At 32.1% G+C, this 22,492-nt stretch overlaps 2 protein-coding genes across 3 annotated transcripts; both read left to right on the top strand.

Annotated features, from left to right (window-relative positions):
- Positions 1-222: 222 nt before the first annotated feature.
- On the top strand, positions 223-7,255 carry LOC134692830 (NECAP-like protein CG9132). 2 transcript variants are annotated; one of them, XM_063553421.1, is made up of 8 exons: positions 223-363; positions 1,777-1,877; positions 2,535-2,639; positions 3,283-3,364; positions 3,774-3,882; positions 5,363-5,712; positions 6,061-6,108; positions 6,949-7,255. In XM_063553421.1, exons 1-7 carry the CDS (start codon positions 275-277, stop codon positions 6,077-6,079), a joined length of 855 nt encoding a protein of 284 aa, XP_063409491.1. In that variant the 5' UTR covers positions 223-274; the 3' UTR covers positions 6,080-6,108; positions 6,949-7,255. The 2 variants fall into 2 exon arrangements, with proteins under 2 accessions (XP_063409491.1, XP_063409490.1); XM_063553420.1 differs by lacking the exon at positions 6,061-6,108 and having other exon boundaries at positions 6,949-7,244.
- An 8,255-nt stretch (positions 7,256-15,510) lies between these two features.
- On the top strand, positions 15,511-20,627 carry LOC134692570 (uncharacterized). Its single transcript, XM_063553028.1, has 8 exons — positions 15,511-15,604; positions 16,153-16,329; positions 16,719-16,793; positions 17,492-17,680; positions 18,574-18,635; positions 19,364-19,654; positions 19,736-20,084; positions 20,468-20,627. The coding sequence occupies exons 2-8, from the start codon at positions 16,155-16,157 to the stop codon at positions 20,545-20,547; spliced, it is 1,221 nt and encodes a 406-aa protein (XP_063409098.1). The 5' UTR covers positions 15,511-15,604; positions 16,153-16,154; the 3' UTR covers positions 20,548-20,627.
- The last annotated feature ends 1,865 nt before the right edge of the window (positions 20,628-22,492 follow it).

Below are 22,492 nucleotides of genomic sequence, written 5' to 3' on the forward strand. Positions count from 1 at the left end.
AAATAAAGTTGACAATTAATGCATGCAATAAATTGTCTTAAAAAGTTCATAAATTTTGCAATATGAAGCAACATACCTTCAAATAATCTCAAACCAGTAGAAATAAAATATACATTAACAAAATAAAGCTATAATAAACCAATCAGAACGATTCAGTGATTTATGGATTACGCTTTATTTTATTCTAAACTTGAACTAACAAAAATACTATTTACATTTTCAATTAGGGGAGATAATTGATACGCAAATTGCCTCGTTCCAATTTCTGGCGAAAATGTCGACCGACTACGAAAGTATCTTGTGTGTTAAAAATGAAGTTATGGTGTTTAAAATACCTCCAAGGCAATCAAACAGAGGTTACAGGTACCATATTTGCATATTAGGAGAATATATACAATACACTTCCATTATTTTTGTTTAGATAAGTTCCTAAAGTAATAGATGGGCGGATCACATAGACACTTTAAAATAACTTAAACTTAACCTGGTACATGTATATAGTCCAAATAAATATGACACTTTAGAAGTCTATTTTATTTAATTATGTGACGCCTTATTCCTATGATCCTTCTGGTAAATGTCATGAAAAAGTCATCAATACGTCATAATTACATAATTATTTGGAAAATTAAAAATTACTAATTAGCCTTCTTGCTAAACTTGGAGGGGGTCTCATTAGGGGATTGGTTCTGATCCCGGATCCTCCTTATTATTTGTCAGTTTCCTGTATCCTGCTTACACTATGTACATAAGCAATTCTAATTTTTTTCACATTTCCCACGTCCTGCTAGACTTCATTTTCCGTTTCACGGCACAATGATTAATTTTACTTTCACGTGTCACGCTTACAAAAAATCCACAATCCTGTGTCAGTCTAAGACCCCAATGAGACCCACCTTGGAGAGTGAATCTGGTCTGTTTGTCCTGAAATTAACATGTTCGCCATGGGTCTGTTTTCCCATAGAATCTGATGCCGGGATTCGTTGAAAGACTTCGTTCTCCCTACTTTTTTTTTTTTTATTAATATTAAGGGTATAAAAGGGGGTTTCGTAGAGGGGGTCTGATCCCGTAACCCGTTTATTGTTTCTACAGAATCCTGTATCAGGGTTCTCTCTGCCATGATAGCGCATGTGGTTTCCCATGTCCACCCCACTTCGTTTCCTGTTTTTACGCTAAAATATTTGACCTTCTCTTGTCATGGTTAACAAAAAAATCTGCCAATCCTGCGTCACACTTAGACCCCAATAAGACGCACATAACAGTTCAATAAACTTTCAGAATTTTGGCATGATAAGGCCATGTAAAAAAGATGTGTGTTTTCTATTAGTATTACCCAAATTACCCTTTCTATTTTATAAGCTGAAAGATAGCCTACCCTTAAGTTTTTTTATGTCATTTTTAATAAGCACTGTTAAAGTTGAATATCCATTCCTTAGACTTAATGTTGAATGTATATAAAAGGAAGGTATTTTTCTTTTTATTTTCTTTACATGTTTATGTTTTACATTGAGTTTATCATTCGACATGTTCTATGGGAGAAATATACAACTTTAGAGCAGGCTATTTTTAAGCTTAAAAAACAGGTCGGGTATGGTAAAGGAAAAACATATTTTTATAATTTGGCCTGATATTATGATATCAATTCTTGAAATTCAATAGTTTGTTACTGGAACAAAAGCACAAAATGAAATTCAAGGAAGAAAAATATATTCTAACAAATGAAATGTTTTAAACAGATTTAAAATTAATGTAATTATTTTGACTTGTTTTCTTTAGAGCAGCTGACTGGAAGTTGGATGCACCAGATTGGACTGGTCGAATGAGAATTGTAGCTCTAGGCAAAGATTTGTTTATAAAGTTGGAAGACAAAACTTCAGGTACAATCACCTACATGTACATCATGGGATACTCTCTGCATTTTTCAAACATACAGAACATATATTAATAAAAAATAAGATAAATACGTTTCAACTAAACTATGTAAACAAACAACCCATTATGTGGAATTGGTTATTACTAAACAATAAAGAGATAACTGTGTTGTATTTTAAGCTCAGATGGCATCAATTGGTGATTTGATGGTCGCAAATTAAATTTACTAGTGATGCTTTAGCGAAGCCAGTAAATGGGTATTTGCAATCATTAAATTAGCAATTTATGCCGTTATCTCCATTCTAATGAAACTGATAGAAAACAACGGTAAAACATATATATAAGAATTGTCATATGTTGTCTGTGTTTGCAATACGTTTTCATAGCTTCAATTGTGAATTGATGCCATGAAAAATAGTGATGTTATCCAATTGAATTGAATGCTACAAACAATGTTGCATTAGAATGTCACTTTAATAAATAAAGAAATGAAGAACGGAATTGTACATATATTTATAACAAAACATACCACATTAAATTCCAGCAGGTTTCAAAATAGTGTTAACTGAAGGTCATGTTCTTGACAATCTCCATCAAAACTTTTTTATGGTAAAAAATATAACTCTGACAAAAATAATGGTTTGTATGTTATTGAATTGCAGGAGAATTATTTGCCCAGTGTCCTGTAGAAACCTACCCAAGTATAGCTGTAGAAGCCGTGACAGATTCCAGTCGATATTTTGTTTTACGGATAAAAGATGATGGTGGTATGTATAAATCGGGGGAAACTTTATTTGTTTGTTATAAGTTTGTATCTTATGCAATTTAAAACTACAGCTGGTACAATGTGGAAATGTTGAAGAATTAAGACATTTTAAAATAAGAAAATTTAAAAAAAAAGGAATGAACAAAACAACTTCCAATTATGTTGCCTATTCTATGTTATAATTTTCAGTAATACTCAATCTTGGAAATGCACCTTTGATATTATTACTCAACAGAAAACAAGTATACATTCTTTTCTCTTTCTGTGCATAACAAGTTTTTCAAGAACAAATATATGATTATTTAATTAAGGAATGACAGAATTATTTTTTCTGTCTATGAAGAAATAACATAAAAGATTTTGTGCACAATGCGTAATGCGCGCAGCGGGTCATTTAACAGTGTGCACCAAATTTTGTATGTTATTTGGAATAGACAGAAAAAATATTACAGTCATTTCTTATAATTTAATTCTAAATTCCATTTTAAACAGTAGAAAACCACGAAAAAATGTTGATGGCGTCACGGTCACATTACTAAATTATGTCTATGGGCTCATAACAAAATAAGGTCAGCCAATCAGAAGACGTGTTACATCCAAAGTTAAATTATTACTATGTATGATAACTGTTTACATTTATACAGGGAGAAGTGCTTTCATTGGTATAGGATTCAATGACCGAGGAGATTCCTTCGATCTCAATGTGGCACTGCAAGACCATTTTAAGTAAGTATAAAAAAAAGAAGATGTGGTATGATTGCCACATGAGACAACTCCCCACAGGTGACCAACATGACACCCACATTACCAACTAAAGGCCACTGTACGGCCTTCAACAATGAACAAAGCCCATACCACATAGTCAGCTATAAAAGGCCCTGAATGACCATGTAAAACAAGGTTTACTTAAGACAATAGGTAAAGTTAGGTGCAATAATGGGTAAGAGAGCAAACAAAAATTTAAGAATGGGTATTCATTGTTTTTAAAAGAAAAGTAAACTCGTCAAACGTTCTGTTTAAATCATCAAAATTGAGAAACAAAATGCTAAACAGTAAGATACCACTGTTCAAAAGTCAAGACAAAATCTGTATTGTCATTAGTAAAAGTTATGTAAGTGTTATTGTTTTTTTCCAGATGGTTGAAAAATGAAGAAGCAGCCAAAAAGACACAAGCAGAGTTTACCAGTGGACCAAAACTTGACCTGGGATTCAAAGCAGGTCAAACCATAAAAATTAATTTACAGGTCTGTACCAGTTATTCAAATTAGATATTTTTCACATAAACCAAAGGTCAATGTAAGTTAACATTTTATATCAGTGAGGCAGATGATTTATGAGAGCCAGTGATACAACTCTCCAACCAAGTCACAATTTATAAAAGTAAAGCATTATAGGTCAAAGTACGGCCTTAAACATGTAACCATTGGCTTACACCGAACAGTAAAAAAGGAAATGGCCCCCAAAAATTACTAGTGTAAAACCATTCAAACAGGAAAACCAACGGTCTAATCTATATAGGTTTGTATAATTGAAGATCTATTTTTTGCGCATCTGACATTCTCATCACCTTCCACATTGTCATAGTTTGTCATCCATCTTGGATGATCTTCTTTTAAAATCATGATCCTGCCTACCAAAAATAGCACATAGGGGTAATATTCAAGTTTTATCTATTATTAACTGTGCAAACACAATGAAATGTAGGGCAGTAGTTGATTTTTTCGGTAAGATATTTGATTCAGCTAAATTAAGAACATCATCTAGATGCAGTAGGTAGTTTAATTTTTTTTTACCAGAAACACGTTGGAAATTGTACATGACGGTGACTATAGACATGCCTCTTCAATCATAGATATGAAAGTTATAAGAATAAATGACAGCATGATTTTAAGGTGGTACCTAACACCTTGACTAATATTGATTTGGCTAGTTTAATTTTCATAAAAAATTGACATTTTTACTTTGACCCTTCGACAAAAATACAAAGATGCCAACCATTACTATTTTTTGGTAGTTTTTCCGATTTTGCGATAAAAACTACGCTATTACGGTCAAAGTCGAATAGTTACGGATTCCTAAACATCGCTGTTCAATTTTGTAAAACGCGGATTTTTATCATTACTTTTCTGTCCTGGTCCGGTATTTAGAAAACGCCAATGTAATGCTTCCGGTTTCTTGGGAGTTATCAACCTATTGTTGGGAACTAACTGACTTCCGAAGAGGCAAACTTGCATTTTATGAAGTAGCTTTCCCCTTTCTCTACTTCTCCTTGACAAGTTGAGAACATCTGAACAATTAATGATTGGAATACATACATGTACATGTACTACAGACAACATGTTAAACGACAAATTTTAGTGCACATCATTTTGCAACCACTCGTCAGTATTTTTTATTGGTAAATACAAGTTTATGAATGATTACTGAGATTTTTTAAAAATACGGAAAATTTGATAGTTTCTTACTGATTGTGTCAAAAGGGGTTGGCATCTATGAAAATATAAAAAAAAATCAAAGAATTTGAACCAACCGCTTAATCAGAAAAATTTCATTAGTTATATATAGCAGTTTGACAAACATTAATTTTGATAATTCAGAAGCTTAATATTTTCTTAACATTACAATGTGATCAAAACATTTAGCTGATTTTAACAGAGTTGTCTCCCTGTTGTGTTAGATACCACATTAACTAAAGATTATTTGTACATGATGCTTCTTTTTCAGACCAAGAGAGACCCTAATCAGCAAGCAAAATCCAGACCAAAAGGTCAAGGGTCAGGAGGTGGTTTAGGAATGTTACCTCCCCCTCCCGGAGCAACGAAGTTACCACCACCACCAGGGGGAGTACCCCAACTAGTACCCAATCAAGAAAAACAACCACAACAAATTTCACAAGTTTCAGAACCACAAATAAATTCTCATTCACAAAACATTAGTTCTAGTGATAGCCAATCAAATGTAGATCTGTTATTTGATTCATTATCAGTGAGTTCATCAGGGTCATCGTCACAACCTGTGTTACAACCTGCTCAGACGACAACGGCAGATCCTTGGGGAGATTTTACAGGAGTCAAGTAAGTATATGGAGGAGGTGTTATGTTATAAGGGGTGATAAAAAAACATGGGTTCTTAAAAGACAAAATGTGTAATTGAACAAATTTTAAATAGGTTAAATGATTTAATTCAAGCTATTGAAGTTCTGATAGAAAATACAGAACTTAAAAAAATAATTTCTGTTTTCTTAGTATTTCTAAGATACATGTGTTATAACCTAATTTTATAGAAAAGAGTGAATAAAATCACCATAGATACAAGGTTTGAAAGTTTGTTTTTGCACCAGTCACACACATTTAGTCTACAAAAGACGCAGGTAGTATTCATGGTTGTTTAAAATATATATATATGCTGAATTCAAATTTCAGGAAAGGTGAAGGAAAGTGACTTGATATTCATCATTATGAATAAATTATGTAGGTTTGAACTTACTAATCTGTACTGTCAAAAACCTACCGACCAATACACATATGATTAATCTAAGCACATATCCCTTCTTATGGTTTATATCATACTCCATTCCAAAATACACATTTTGTACAGTATATATTCTGCACATACAAAATGTAGTCCTTTTCCACTTACCTTGAAATCAACTGACTTCGCCTCAGGATAATATCTGATCCCGAAATCCCAAGCTTAAAAACACCAGATCCTGAAATCCCGAGCTTAAATTCTCGAAATCCTGAGGTCCCAAAATTGGAAAAAAAGAAATCCCAAATCTCAAGCTTAAAAACACCTGACCTGGATTCCCCATAAAGGTCATTTCCCCCCTCAATAGCTGTACCTTGAGGACAATAAACCTACTATTCCACACATACCAAGTCAAAACAAAAAATGAAAGACTTGCCAAATGGAAAATAATTGATTAATCAACTTTATTTTATATTCAATTTGCTGTACTGTTTTGATAAATATTTTTAAGTTATTGTGAATTCAATTTCAACACTGTCTTAAAACTATCAATCCAACAAGAGTTGATAGAAACTGAGTTTATCAAGCTGAGCTGAGTTAATTGGAGTCTTTATGACAGCTTTTACTTATAAATTTTTATCATTCCTTGTATATCTACCTTTACTTATTCTTTGTATACTAGTATAATATCTACTTTCTATTTTTAGTTCTAATTCCACTCCCACTGCTGAATTCATTAGAGTTTTTATGACTGTTTTTACATATATAAGTTTTGATGATTCTTTGTATATCTACTTGTTCTATTTTTAGTATATATCTACATTTACTTTGTCTATTTTCAGTTCTAATTCCACTCCCAGTACAGATGAAGATTGGGTCCAGTTTTGATAAAGTGTGATATAGACCATCTACAGAATTGTCTCATAGCTACATTGTTAAGGCATTAGTGTAAAATCATCATTATTTTATCATTTATTTTAAATGGCTCTTATTGTCTTTTTTCTGATGAGGTGATGTGTTAATTTTTTAAAAACATAATAAAAACAAATTGCTTACTGTAAATTTAGAAATTATTGCATGCATTTAGACTAAAATGTGATTTAAATTTTTCGCTATATGGGAAAAATTCTGTTTAATTCATATAAAAAATTAAAATTAAAAATTAAAAATTGCAATTATAACACTTTTCGCAATAATAAAAACATTACAATAATTTCACAATTTACAGTACTGTATTTGTGGACTACTATATATTTTACTGAACTCTAGAAAATATGTTCAAAATGTAAGCATTAAATTTTAAATCTGTTCTGAATTTTAAAAGAAAATTGATTACATCAGATGTATTAACTTTAACCTGAGGTTGTAAATGATGAATTACATGTTAAACATTTGACCATTGATTCAGCTTTGTTAACTATCAATTTAATGAATTTAATGTGTATATTTATTATATTTGTGAATTACAACTTTTGATTTATTCTATATATCCTTGTACTTATTGTTATAGATTATAACTGGTCAGCAAATATTAAGAATTCAAGTTTTTATTAATGATATATTCATGCAAAAAAATAAATTGTCCAATGAATAAGGGCTCCACTAGTTCATTTTTTTCTCTGTCCATCAACACTTCTTCATGTTGTATGATTAGTTAAAGATTGCATCAATCAATATACTTATATATAATTAGAAATCTTATTTAGGTTCAAAATTATGTTTGATAAAATCATTCCAATTTGAAAGTGTTTACTGTTGATATACATGTACTATATATTTTGTTTTTGTTTTGTAAAAAGTGTTGTGACATTCTAAAAGCATGCAAATTTGCCAAAAATAGTATTCTCAACTCAAATAATATTTTATGAATGATCTATTCAACTTAAAAAAAAACAAGTTAAGTGATACAAGTGAATTTCTTGGTTCTCAGTTCCAATTACAATACACATTAATATATTTTTTTTTGTTCTGATTGGAGAAAAAATCAACATCAGGTTAAGTGGTATTTTTTTTATGACAATGAATAAAATATATCCAGGCGAATTGTTTATGTTCATTGTGAGTTATCTCCCCTATTGTGAATTATCTCCCTTTGGTAATATTTTTTTGCATTTATGTTGGATCTTTTGATAATGTATTTTCAATTTGAACCATGAAAGTTATGGTGTAAAACTATTTACATTCTTTGTTATTTTTGTCTCACTTGCAACAAACATTACAAAGTAAGACCTAGGTGTCACTTTATAGGCAATGGTTTCTGTAAGACAGTAGAAGGTTGTCTGATAAAGTCCATTTCAGAATAATGTCTAGAGAAGTAATTAAGGTATACCATTGACATTGTAAGAACTTTACCTTAAGTGATGAGATGAGACACTTAAGTAATATAAACTTTGTCCACTCAAATATGTCTAAGGGATCATGTGGGGTCTATGTTTGATAAAAGAGGGGCGAAAGATACCAGAGGGACAATCAAGAGGAATAAAAATCACATGATTCTTTGTTTCAATTATTAAGGTAACATTTTCATGGATCAACATCTCTGGACTGTAACTTTATTTATATGGTTTATCAGTGAACATTCAGTTTTCTTTATGCATATAGACTTATTTCAAAGTCTCTAAAGATAGTATAAAATTACAAGCAATTAATCAGGCAAAATGCTTCAGATTGTTAAATCTGTTATAGCTTCTTACACCCTATTAGTTGGGTTTGTTCTGTACATATATTTATTTATATAAAAATGTACTAAAAAATATATATGTATATATGTGCAATATTATTTGTGAGATTTATAGTTGTGTATATTTGTGTCATGTAAAAAGGAGAAAATTGGCTGTAACAATTGACAGCTTGATTAAATTGTACAAAATGTTATTTAAGCACATGGTAAGAAATACACATTTTAAGGGTAAATTTCATTGCAGAGAATCTGTAATGACTTCAAGAAAGGAGATTTCTCATATGTATATCATAAACTACTTTTAGTCAAATTCAGGCTTCAGAAATGATATTCTGTATAGAGTTGATCGAATACTTATAAAGTATAACCTTTTCAAGTTCTTGTTAAAAGTACAGGTGTAAAATTATATATAAGTAAAATGTCTCTGCTCAAAATGTCTAAATGCTGATCTTTTTTTTGTGTCATTACCCTAGTGTTTTTTTTTATCTTAATTCAATGCTGGTTAAAACTGAATTTATTTTTTTGTTAAGGGTTTCAATTACCTCTATGGCAACTTGGAACATTAGGACATTTAAGAATTTAACCTCCATGATTTTGTTTTTCTGTCCCATCAGGTCGAACAACAGATGTTCTTTTGAAAACCTGTAAAGGTGTCCAGTCTGGATGTTTCAGAAAGGGGTCTTTTTCTTCTGTTTTGGGGAATTTTAATTTTAAAGTTATAGTTATAATTTACTTCTTTTAAATATGTAAACATTAACATGATTAATGTCAAAAGTAAGTTATTATCATTCTAGATAATCTGTTTTCACACCTAGTCTTCACTCATTATAGATGTGTATATAGAATAAATAATATGCAAATGGTTCATCTTCTTAACTTCTTGTAGAATAGAAAATAAAAAACTTTTACTGAGTTTGAAATCTGGAAAGTCCCCCCCCCCCCCCCCCCCCAAAAAAAAAATGATGAAAATAGAAAAGCATTTGAATACCAACTAATGAAGGAGATGGAAAGAGACTTGTATTACTCACTCAGTGCATATGTTTACTTTTAGGGATTAGTGAGCCTTCTCATGGTGGTTTTTTTACGACAGCAAAAATTTTGTGGTCTTATATTGGTATCACGTTGTCGTCGTCAGTGTTATCCAAAGACAGATGGTTTCCAAATAATAACTTAAGGATGTACTTAGGTGAGGTTAGGTAAAAATTAAGAAATTAAAGTTGATACTATAAACTGGTAGGGCATCAGTTAAGGATACCGATAAGCAAAAAATATTGATAGGTCATGGACCTCCTTTTCCAGATATTTGAGATTTAAAATATGGCGGGAAAAGGCTGACTCTGACTTTTATAAAAAGGAAGATGTGGTATGATTGCCAATGAGACAACTAGTAACAAAAGACCAAAATGACACAAACAATAACAACTATAGGTCACCGTACAGCCTTCAACAATGAGCAATGCCCATACTGCATAGTCAGCTATAAAAGGCCCTGATAAAACAATGTAAAACAATTTAAACAAAAAAACTAACGGCCTTATTTATGTAAAAAAATGAACAAAAAACAAATATGTAATGCATAAACAAACGACAACCACTGAATTACAGGCTCCTGACTTTGGACAGGCACATACATAAATAATGTGGCAGGGTTAAACATGTTAGTGGGATCCCAACCCTCTCCCTAACCTGGGACAGTGGTATAACAGCACAACATAAGAATGAACTAAAAAAATCAGTTGAGAAAGGCTTTTAACTCATCAGATAGACAAAAAATACAAGTTTTACCATATATATGCATTGGTATAATACATTTTTCAGAATTAAAAAAAAGAAAATCACGATTCTTCTAAAATTTTGGTAAATGACCTTTCATGAGCTATTAAGTCTTTTATGACAAAAATAAATAGGTATTATGGGGCAAAATATTTTACATTGTATTGTATGGAAAAACTCCAAGGAGTCCAAACATTTGACACAAATTCCAAAATCTAACCTTAGTACATCCTTAAGTATAAGTAGATAGAAATCAATAAAATTTTAACACAATGTTTATTACTACAAAAGGGAGCTTGGGATTGATTTTGGGGGTTATGGTCCCTAAGGTTAAGGAATAAGGGGTCCAAAGGGGCCCAAAACAAGCATTTATCTAGTGTCAGTACAAAAAATTGTGTATAAGTGTTTCAATTGTTCTGAAATTGTACTGCAATATTTTATATCATAAGCAGAAGGTTGGGATATATTTTGTGGGTTAGTCTAGGGGCAAAAAAGGGGCCAAAAACAAGTAATTTTGTAGTTTCTAGACAATTAATTGAAGTTATCTTTCTTTGTCCAGAATGGTTGTTGAATCACCAAAAACCAATGGTTTATGAAATCTTTTGAAAATTGGAGTTATCTTTCTTGTCTTTTCTCATCACTTTGCATCCGGCGTCCGTAGTCGTCTTCCGTAGTTAGCTTTTACACAAAACATCTCCTCTGAAACTACTGGGGCCAAATTAAACCAACCTTGGCCACAATCATCCTTGGGGTATCTAGTTTAAAAAATGTGTGTCGTGACCCTGCAATACCAACCATTATGGCCACCATGGCTTAAAATAGAACATAGGGGTTAAATGTAGATTATGGCTTATAACTCTGAAACCAAAGCATTTAGAGCAAATCTGACATGAGGTGAAATTGTTAATCAGGTAAAGATTTTTCTGCCCTGAAATTTTCAGACGAATTGGACAACCAGTTGTTGGGTTGCTGCCCCTGATTTGGCAATTTTAAGGAAATTTTACCGTTTTTTGGCTATTATGTTGAATATTATTATAGATAGAGATAAACTGTAAACAGCAATAAGGTTCAGCAAAGTAAGATCTACAAATAAGTTAGTATGAATAAAATGGCCAGTTGACCCCTGAAGGAGTTATTGCCCTTTATAGTCATTTTTTACCAATTATTCCTAATTTTTACTAATCTATTAGAAAATCTTCTCCTCCAAAACTACTGGTCCAAATTTAACAATACTTGGCCATTATCATCATTGAGGTATCTAGTTTAAAAAATTTGTGTGGTGACCCTGCCAACCAACCAAGTTGGCCGCCATGAGTTAAAAATAGAACATAGGGGTAAAATGTAGATTTTGGCTTCAGATTAAGAGCAATTCAGACATGGGAATAAATTGTTTTGCAAGTCAAGACCTATCTGCCCTGACATTTTTAGATAAATCTGACAACTGGTTGCTGGGTTGCTGCTCCTGAATTGGAAATTTTTTAGGAAATTTTGCTGTTTTAGGATATTACCTTGAATATAATAATAGATCAAGATAAACTGTAAACAGCAATAATGTTCAGCAAAGTAAGATCCACAAAAAAGTCAACATGACCAAAAAGGTCTGTTGAACCCTTAAGGAGTTATTGCCCCTAATAGTCAAATTTATTATTTTCCTCTGTAACTAATGGGCCAAGTTCATTTTGAATTGAGATAATTGTAAGAAGCAAGAATGTGCAGTAAAGTAAAATCTACAAACACCATCACCAAAAACACAATTTAGTCATGAATTCATATGTGTCCTTTGTTTAATATGCACATAGACCAAGGTGAGTGACACAGACTCTTAAAAGCCTCTCGTTTAGAAGTTACTATTAATAATATTAATTTTGAGAGAATTAATATTCAACAGCATAGTGAATTGCTCAAAAGCAAAAAAAAAATGTTTAGGTTTATTCTGTGTCAGAAACCTATGCTGTGTCAACTTTTCAATCACAATCCAAATTCAGAGCTGTATCCAGCTTGAATGTTGTGTCCATACTAGCCCTAAATATTCTGGGTTCAATCTCTGGTCATATAAAGCTGCACCCTGCAGAGCATCTAGTTGATTATATGATTACATGGCCGATTTTAAATAACTTGCTTACCAGACTGCGAAATATTTCATGATTATACACTAGGCACTGGCTATGATAACATATAAACAACTGGCATTGAGCACAAACCAATGCTTATAATGCCGGACCACTTAATTAATAGTTAGAGCACTGAGAAACTAGTCTATTAAAAACTGGCAAACCCTTGTACGTCTTCAAATTGGTTTCCGTTCTCTATCTTAGGTTTTCCCTAACCAAATGTTATGAAACTTATACCCAATACTTATGACCACAAAACACACATCAAAAAGTTTGAATTTTGGTGGTGTCACTTTAATTGTTCCAGAGTTGTGCCCCTTTACAAATTAAAAAAATGCTTGAATTTTCATTTGCGTTCTCTAACTTAGGTTTGCCTCAACCAAATGTTATGAAATGTATACACAATGCTTATCATATATGTACCACAACTTTTGAAAACTCAGATATCACTTTTGACTAATGATACTGGGAAGATCCTGAAAAAATACAGTTTTTTGGTGAACAAACCAAAGTAAGAAATTAAAACCTCAAAGAAACATAAATGGAACAATACAAAAAAACGTTCTTGCAAGTTCTCATGATACCATATCGCATATTAAAATCACATCTTGCAGAAATGCACCTTAAGTGGAAAAGATCCTCTTCCTATTTTGAGCTTTTCCTGCTATCCGAAATAAAAACTGTGGAACTTATTTTATCGGAATCATTTGGCAATATTTGTAATCTACTCCTTCTTTACGTAAATCTCTGAGGCGATGGAGCCCACTCAGCTAGCTGTGTCCCCTTGTGGATTATTGTTAAACATGTAAATGTATTCAAATAAAAGTTAATCCATTGCAAATGTTGAAAGGAAATTTCCGAATGGAAAGTTGGGCATTCACAAAATTTTATTACAGGAATGTGCATATACACAAAGCAGTCATAGTATGTTGGCCATTATGTAGATTTGATATCAACAGCAATTTTAATCTAAATACAATTTATGAACGGTTGGTACTGATTTAAATAAGTCTTTAACCTTAAAACTAAATATTAGATTAAAGACACAGCTATTTTTAGTGTTAATTACAGGTTGGCCGTCACTGTTTATCATAGTTTAACATAGAAACCTATTGTGAAAACAAGAGAACTCTCTATGTCAGAAAACACCGTCAAAAATCCAAATAGACTATCCACACTGATCTGTGTCCACACTTGTTTGTTAACGAAAAATTGATTAATTTATTAAGATTGGTGATTGTTTAAAACCACATATACCAACAAAGCTATATCGAGGCGATGTTAACCTATGCGAAAGACTCGAAAGGACAAAAAACATGATGCATCTTATGTCACGAGAATAGTCATCAATATTACTGATCGTCCGAGGTCTTTCAATAAAACCAGGGATTCATGCACTGACTGTCACGCATAAACTGAATGACGCTTTCTTTTTTTTTTTATTTCTAATTCAGATTTATTCTAAGGGGATACATTGCCATGCAAATACCAAGTTTAATCCATAACAGAGTTAAATTAATGTTATGGCAACGTGACGTTCTTGGTTGTTATAGCCAAATAAGATAATGTCCAAATTAAAATTGTATAAGAACATATGTTTCTTTTATCTAAAGTTATATAAATATAGATTCTTACATTGATACCAGTGGATTATCGGATTTATCCAATCGAGATAGTTAAATTATCAATTTTAAAGTCCGAGCCGCTTCGGCGAGGACTTTAAAATTTATAATTTAACTATCGAGATTGGATAAATCCGATAATCCACGAGTAACTATGTAAGAATCAGTTTCTCTAATGATAAAAATGACATTTTCTTTTTTTGTTAACCAAAAATCCCCTTCGAGTGCCTTTCACATTGCACGAAGTTGTCAATTTCATTAACACCTGTTATCATATTTTGATTCATTCAGTTGGCTAAAAAGGTCATGACCCTTAAAATCATCCAATGATCTTTTGAGATCACTAGCAACCACACGTTGATTAAATTTTTTTATACAATGGGTTCGGAAAGGGATAAATTTCCATAGAGTTAGAGAAAAAGCGTTATCCTTCCATGGTGCTAATTTGATCATAATTCAAAATTTGTAAATAATTAATGTGTCTTATTTATATATTGACGAATATAGTGCTTTGTCTGGGCAATTATTTATTTATGATTCATTCATGACCATTCTTTTGTTGAAATAAACAACTAATTCTGATGATATTGACATTAATCTAAAAAGTATTTTAAAATAATTTGGACTATATTATTTGAAATATTTTGTCACAAAACATTCAGGATGTGTGTATCATTTAAATAAGAATCCTCTGTCAGACTGAACATTTATAATTATCATACAGTAGTTCCTGTTTCGTGAAAAACAAAACATAACAGATTTAGAGTTTTACTGTTTTCCTGAGTGTCGTGCGATCACTGTTCGGTCAATGTTTTGAACTAGTTTCAATAACTACGCCGAGTACTTTAAGATCGGCCAGTGTTTTTTTCAGTTTTGTTTATTTTGCCTGGTTCCAATCTTCAACTGTATTTTGTTTAAATGAAATGTATTAATATTTGCATGTTGTAGGTATTCGGTGTGTTTTTGTTGTTGAGTTGCTGTCTCACTGGCGCAAACCTTGCATTTTTATTTTCAATATTACATTTTGAAATACAAAGGCATTCATGCACTTTCTATAACTAGTAAAGAAAGTCCATGAGGCATTCAACAGTCCCCCCCTGACTGTACAGTTATTCGTAAATTAGATTATTGTGATTTTAGTGGGGATAAAAAAAACGGATGTCACGTTATTTCTGTAACAATGATGACGACGTCACGGTTCAATCGTTAACTACAGATACCTCATCGAGATACCCACAGAGCGAAGACAATCGAAAAAGCGTTTAATTCTTGTTTATAAAACATAATTAAAGAGAGAAGTTATCCGAGTAAGGTAAGAAAAACCGACTGATTTTCTCTCGCGATTTTACTGTATGAAATTTTTGTATTAAGTTAAAAATTAGACATTTTCTATTCTTGAAAAAATATTTTCATTACATATCACAATGTCATGGTTTTGTATAAATGCGACGGGAAGGGGAATTTACGAAACACTTTTTATGTAAATTTAGAAAATAATTGTGAACTACATAGTACTTGGTTTTTGTTTATTCTGTCAATAATTTAGTGATCTTTAGCATTTTCCATACAATAATTTTGTTAACGCTAAATCAGTCAATATTTAATTGCATTACATCAGAAGACAATAAGAAAGTAAAACAGGTAAACCACACGAATTGATTTCAACGTTGTTCATCGCTAAATATACGTGATCCAGCGTGCGCATTCGTTGTACAAAGCCTACACGTTTCCCACCAATAACCGAAATGGAACTCAAAAACAATAGTGTAAAACGGAGACTGAATCTTGTTCTAATTGCCATTTTTTTTTTATTTCCCTCTCCTTTTAATTCAATTCACACGTGTTAAACCTTTAATGTAGCTATGGGTGACGTAGATAATCCGTTTCAGCAGTTAGAGGATGCCAAAAAGCAGCTTATTATGGATTTTAAAGAAAATGCAAAGTCCGTTCAGGAATTAGAATTTTGGAATAGAATGGAAAGCGTGAGAGATAATTATCCAAATTCCCAAGAGGACAGTTCATCAGGAGATACGACAGGTGAGCTAAGTAAATATACAGAGGACATGAATGTAAAGAGTCTTTGTCGTTAATAAGCTGCTGATTTCAGCATCTTAAAAGACCTCAGTTACTTAGGAAGTAACCATTTGATTTCTGGTGATTTTTTTGGAAAAAAAGTTTGTTTCCAGTTTTTGGAGAAAAAAATCATTTGTTTTTGACCCTGAGAAAAAAAAAAGTTTTTTACCCTCAGCTGCAACTATATGTTATGCTAAAATTGAAAGAAAAAAATGTTTTCAACTTATCGCTAAAAAAATGATTGTTTTTAGTCAAAGGCGGAAAAATAAGGTTTGTCCGAAAAAAAATCCATAGACTCACATATAAGTAGATATATCTTAAACTTATAATTGTTATGTCAAAAATTTGAACAGACGAAGAGCAAGTCGAGGGAGTGAATTTGACTAAAGGCAAGAAAACAGACGAAAAGGTACCAGATACTTCAGTTGGTATGTACACATCAATTCATTATTGATATTTGTGGTTGTGTTAACAACGGGATTTTTAAATTTAAAGCGGCAATAAAGACAATAATCCATTGCTTATTCATTATGTGCATAATTATGGTAATTTTGTGTCACGAAATAGCACACCATATTCCTTCTATTTGATAGCAACTTACATGTATTAAGATGCATGAATGACCAGTTGAAAGTGTATTATGAATAATAATAATTGTTGCTGTTGTTTCATTTCAGAATGTTGTTCTGTTTTTTGGGTTTTTGCTTTGAGGCTTGTAATACTGCTTTTCTCCCATTACTCAAAAGTATCTTTTTATAAAAACAGGAGTCGAAAGATACAAAAAGTGACAAAATATATTCATTTCATTTAGAGACACAACCCAACAAAACCATGGTAAAACAACACATCGGAAAGGCAGTATATGAATAACAATAAAATTATAATTTCTAATTAAAAGAATAGTGTTATTTTATTTTGCTTAGTCTTTAGTTTTCTATGTTGTGTCTTCTACATGTACTTTTATTTGTCTGTTTGTCTTTTTATTTTTAGCCATGGCGATGTCAGTTTATTTTCAGTCTATGAGTTTGACTATCCCTCTGGGATCTTTTGACCCTCTTCTATCATGTACTGCTTGTGTTTCTTTTACATTTAAAATCATTTCATATATATCCTCTTTCATATTAAGAAGAAACAATTCAACAGAAGTCAGCTGCCGGAGAAAGAGCAGACGAAGAAAAGACTTTAAGAGAACATACTGAATCATTCCACATACCTGAGATGGAACATGGAGCAGGGGATGATACACATTTGCTTCAAAAGGATTTTATATTCCAAAATGATGGCGTGGAGCATGACTTCAGTCAAAATGCTACCAGTAAGTTATAGAGAAAAAACCAACAACAGTTTATGTAATACAGATCAGTAGAGTAAACAACAGGAATAACAATCATTATCTAAACAATTTGATGAATACGTAAAAAACATTATTTTTTTTGTGAATATCGAATTGTATGCTATTACTTATAAGTGACAATTTTAGTTTCAATTTTAACATGTACCGAATTTTTCATCTTGATTTTCCCCAATCAGCCATATTATTTTTTCGTTTACCTTTACCGCCCTTTTACTCAAGCATACAAAACAAACCTTTGATCAACTTGCTTGCTATTTTTGTTTGGATCTTTGTAAAAAAAGGTAGGTAGTCTGTTTCCTTTAGACTGGAATTTGATTGGACAATAAATATTAACTTCATTGCATGTCAATTGTTATTGTCTAATCAAATCTCAGTATATATAAAACAGACTGAAACTCATCCTACCCATTGTTTGCACACATCCAAGCAAACATAGCAAACACGTTGATCAAAGGTTTACTTTGCATGCTTTAATAGAAGAGCTGTAAGAATATCGTTTGTTAACTCTCCTGTATGTTTTTTATGCCCCACCTACGGTAGTAGAGGGGCATTATGTTTTCTTGTCTGTGCGTCCGTTCGTCTGTCCGTCTGTCCCGCTTCAGGTTAAAGTTTTTGGTCAAGGTAGTTTTTGATGAAGTTGAAGTCCAATCAACTTCAAACTTAGTACACATGTTCCCTATGATATGATCTTTCTTATTTTAATGCCAAATTTGAGTTTTTATGCCAATGTCACGGTCCACTGAACATAGAAAAGGAAAGTGCGAGTGGGGCATTCGTGTACTGAGGTTACATTCTTGTTTAAAAATATTATAGAATCATTTTTTCTTTATATACATTTAGTTTTATTTTTTCAGGAGACAAATCCCTGATCAATTTATTTGAAAACGGAGACAGCAATGGACTGGGAGCTTTACAGGTATGTAATATGTTGATAAGATGGATGATAAAGGTCACTGAGACACCAATCCCAAAATTGAACGAAAAAAAACAAATGTGTTACTCGTTATTGAAGTCATTGTAGTGCCTCATATTTTGTTTCACATATATTTTTTCTCTGATAGTTCTCGCATATGCAAACATATAACAGCTTCTTATTTATATGAAGCAACAAACAGGGCAATCTTCATTACAGAATAATATAAAACTGTCAAAAATGAGTCTAAAGCGGCCTCGGTCCAATAAGTTTTGTGGACTCAATAGAGACTACCTAAGAGCTGTAACACTCAAAATACTGTAGAAGTGTTCAGTCTATGCTCATGCTTAAGAACATTATTACACATATTGTTGTGCTATCATGCAAACATTTTGATGTTATTCTAGTTTTTATATGCATGTGTATCTTCCATCATTCATTAATTGAATAAAGTCAAATTAATAACAACTGTTTAGGATTTAGTTGTTACATTTTAGTAGTCTATCATAAAAACGTTTTTTTAAGTTGCATTATGCTTGATACTGCATTAAGCTATATAGTAACACAGTCTAATTACAATATAGATCTCTGATTTCGTTATACTATCGGTTATACTCATTGTATGTAGTAATTAACGTAGTACTAGTGTAACGAAATTCGAGGTCTATATTTTAATTAGATTGGTTAGTAGCATATAAGTGATCGAACACTTGTACCGTTATTGATTTCAGTTGACAGAAGACAAACTGGAAATAAATGAAACAGAAAACAAAAATGTATCTGCTGAAAAAGCCAATGGTTGCAAGGTTGGTATCAAAGATCTCTTCAAAGCAGCAAAGAAAACAGCAAAAATGGAAGCAAAGGAATCTGAGAAGAAAAGAAAACTGAAAGAAAAAGAAACGAAGAGGAAACGAAAAATCGAAGCCCGAGAGACTGAAAGGAAAAGAAAACTAGAAGAAAATGAATCAAAAAAGAAAATGAAAATAGAGGCTCAGGTATCTATGGAGGAAAAAACACGAGAAGTAAAGGAAATTAAAAAGAAAAGAAAGATGGAAAAAAAGAAAGCTTAGAACCAGAAGAAGTATGAAAAATGTGTATCTAAGTTAGACGAATACGAGTCAAAACAGAAAAGAAAAGATGAAAAAAAATCATCACAGGGGGGAAATATATCGGACTCTAAACAATTTAAGCAGAAACAGAAAATTGATCAAAATGATTTTAAAGAAAATAAACCAGAAACAAACGACAAAAAAGTCAATGGAGAGCATACATCTTTTCGCGAAAAACCTTTAATTGAAATAGAGGAACATAATGGCAAGGTAGCAAAGGAGAAAAAAGAACTGAAAGCTAAAAAATCTGCAGTGGAAGAAAAGGTGAAAACAGGCGTACCTGGAGTAAAAGAGCTAAACGAAAAACTTAAATCAATGGAATTCAAAGAGAAAATAATTACAGGTAAGATATACATGTATATACAAAGCTGTGACATGCAGTATTTTAAATCGTATTTTCGAAATATACTTTGTACAACATTTTTGACAACATCGCTGTCAGTTATCGCTATTTTTATGCGCAACCTAGGAACAGCTGTATATATGTTCCTGACGAAACATATTTTAAACATGTTTAGCTAGTTTTGTGATGATTAAGAAAACGGATGACTATATTCGTACTTTATTTGGCCTTTTAAACTTTTTTGGATTCGAGCGTCACTGATGAGAGCTACTGATGAGTCTTTTGTAGACGAAACGCGCGTCTGGCGTATACTAGTATACTAAATTTATTCCTGGTATCTATATGAGTTTATTTAATACTTATTTTCTATATTTATTTTGTAGATGAGACAAAACCAGTGAATAAGCCAAAGCTGATGGATTTTGTTAGAAGCCTTGTTGGATTCATTCGGAACAGATACTAAAACGTTCATTCAAACTCTGCTCCGATCATTCTTTGTTGCACAGTTACATATATGTTTTTGTTTATCTGTGAATATTTATTTCTTGCCTTTGGTTTTTTTTTCATTTTGTATTTTCTATGAGATTTTTGTTTTAATAAAAAAAAAAAGTTATATACAAATCCTTTACGTTTATAACAGGTGAATCTGGGATAAACAACGAATGCTTTGTAGTTATACATGAGATACTTTAATCGGCTTCAAGTTATTCTGAGTTTGGTCCGGAGTTTAGGCAATTCAATTGTCATAATCTCATGTTTACCTTATTTTATATATACCTAGACTAGAAGTATTTTTTAACGCTCTTTGCACGTTAATTAAGAACCCTTGCAACAACTCTTTGAAGGGTCCGTAGGTGGCCTGTAGCAAGGCAAAATTTCTGTCCCTTTCCAATATACCCTCATTTTCTAGTGAAAGTCCAAATTTCCCCGACCATCATCCCAGATGGCCTCTATCATTTCAAGACCTACCTATAGTATTTATTGTGAACTTGTTCTCGTCCTTAATATGCATAAAATATTTGCCACTGGACGTTAAGCAACCAACAACAACCAACCAACTAGAAGTATTTTAATTGACCTTTGTACTGGTAATCTGGAACCAATCTAAGTTAATTGTTGATATAGATATATGATGTAGTCTTGGCTTATTTCTACACTTGCTTGCAATGCAATGTTCCTTTCCCTTTACTAATTTGAATAGTGCAGAAATACAGACCTCAACGTTATGAAAAAAAGATTTGCGTGGAGGAAATGTCGAGAAACAGATATATGAATCGTTCAAGAAACATGACTCTGATTTTTTAGCACAGTCTAGTAAAATTGAATTAAATGACTCGGTCATCGAGTCACTGTCATTGAAGCTTTTAGATATAAAATCTGCAAACATTTTTTCTGTGTATGAAGCAATTGCTTCATCAGTCCAAAGAAATTTACCCGGCAAAGAGTCTAGTTGGTGTGAGTCACACGGCACGGATAAAAAATTAGCAAACATTGCACAACTACATGTAGTAATTTGTGATTAGGTCAGTTTATGGAGAAACACTAGTGATAGGCCAATATACACAAAGCTGAGAGGGTTATAGAGCAGATTTTTACCCCCAAAAAATATTGCCAACCCCGGGTATAAGTCGAGGTTAACAATATAGGCACTGGCTATGGTTACATTAATAAGTTACAATTATAATAAAAATCAAAGGTATTATTTACAAAATGAGTGAACGGGCAGGTTATGTTGATGCTTTAAGAAATAGATCAAATCGACCATCATTGTGTTAATTAAGAGTTAGTGCTCATAACCTTAATTAATTGCCATTGAAAGAGGAAGATATTTAAAAGTGCCCAGAGATAGGGCAATATGCGCAATTGTTTTTCCATAGGCCGTTATGGTAACGTTTTCTTCTGTTGCTCAGCCAATATCGTAAACTTGTATACATGTATGATGGCTTGTTTCGAAGCTGAGACATTTTTACATATGTGGTTAAATTTTCGGGGTACGAAGTGTGATTCATTTTTCCGTAATTTAGCAAACCCCGAGTATCCTTTTGCGATGTGGCTCCTCATGGTAAAAAATCCCAATTTTAACACAATAAGTTCTTTGAAATTTTAATAATTGAACACATTTCATAGCTCCATGGTTTTTACACATTTATTCTGTGTTCCCTTACTTTCTAAATTAACACTAATGGTTCAGCTCAGTCATTTGTTTATCATAGAAATGTCGCGTGTCAAATATCACTACACAGAGATTTTTTGTTTACACGTGACTTTTGTCTTCCTCATTTCAAGGCGCATTAGGGGTATTGTCCCAGATCAGTGAAATATGTAAAAATGGCGAAATTGAAATAGAACCGCACATGCTGTTACATACTCCAGTATTAGAGACTTTTGAATTAAAAATGTTCAAAATT

Source organism: Mytilus trossulus, chromosome 12, assembly GCF_036588685.1.
Source record: "Mytilus trossulus isolate FHL-02 chromosome 12, PNRI_Mtr1.1.1.hap1, whole genome shotgun sequence".
Classification (NCBI taxonomy): domain Eukaryota; kingdom Metazoa; phylum Mollusca; class Bivalvia; order Mytilida; family Mytilidae; genus Mytilus; species Mytilus trossulus.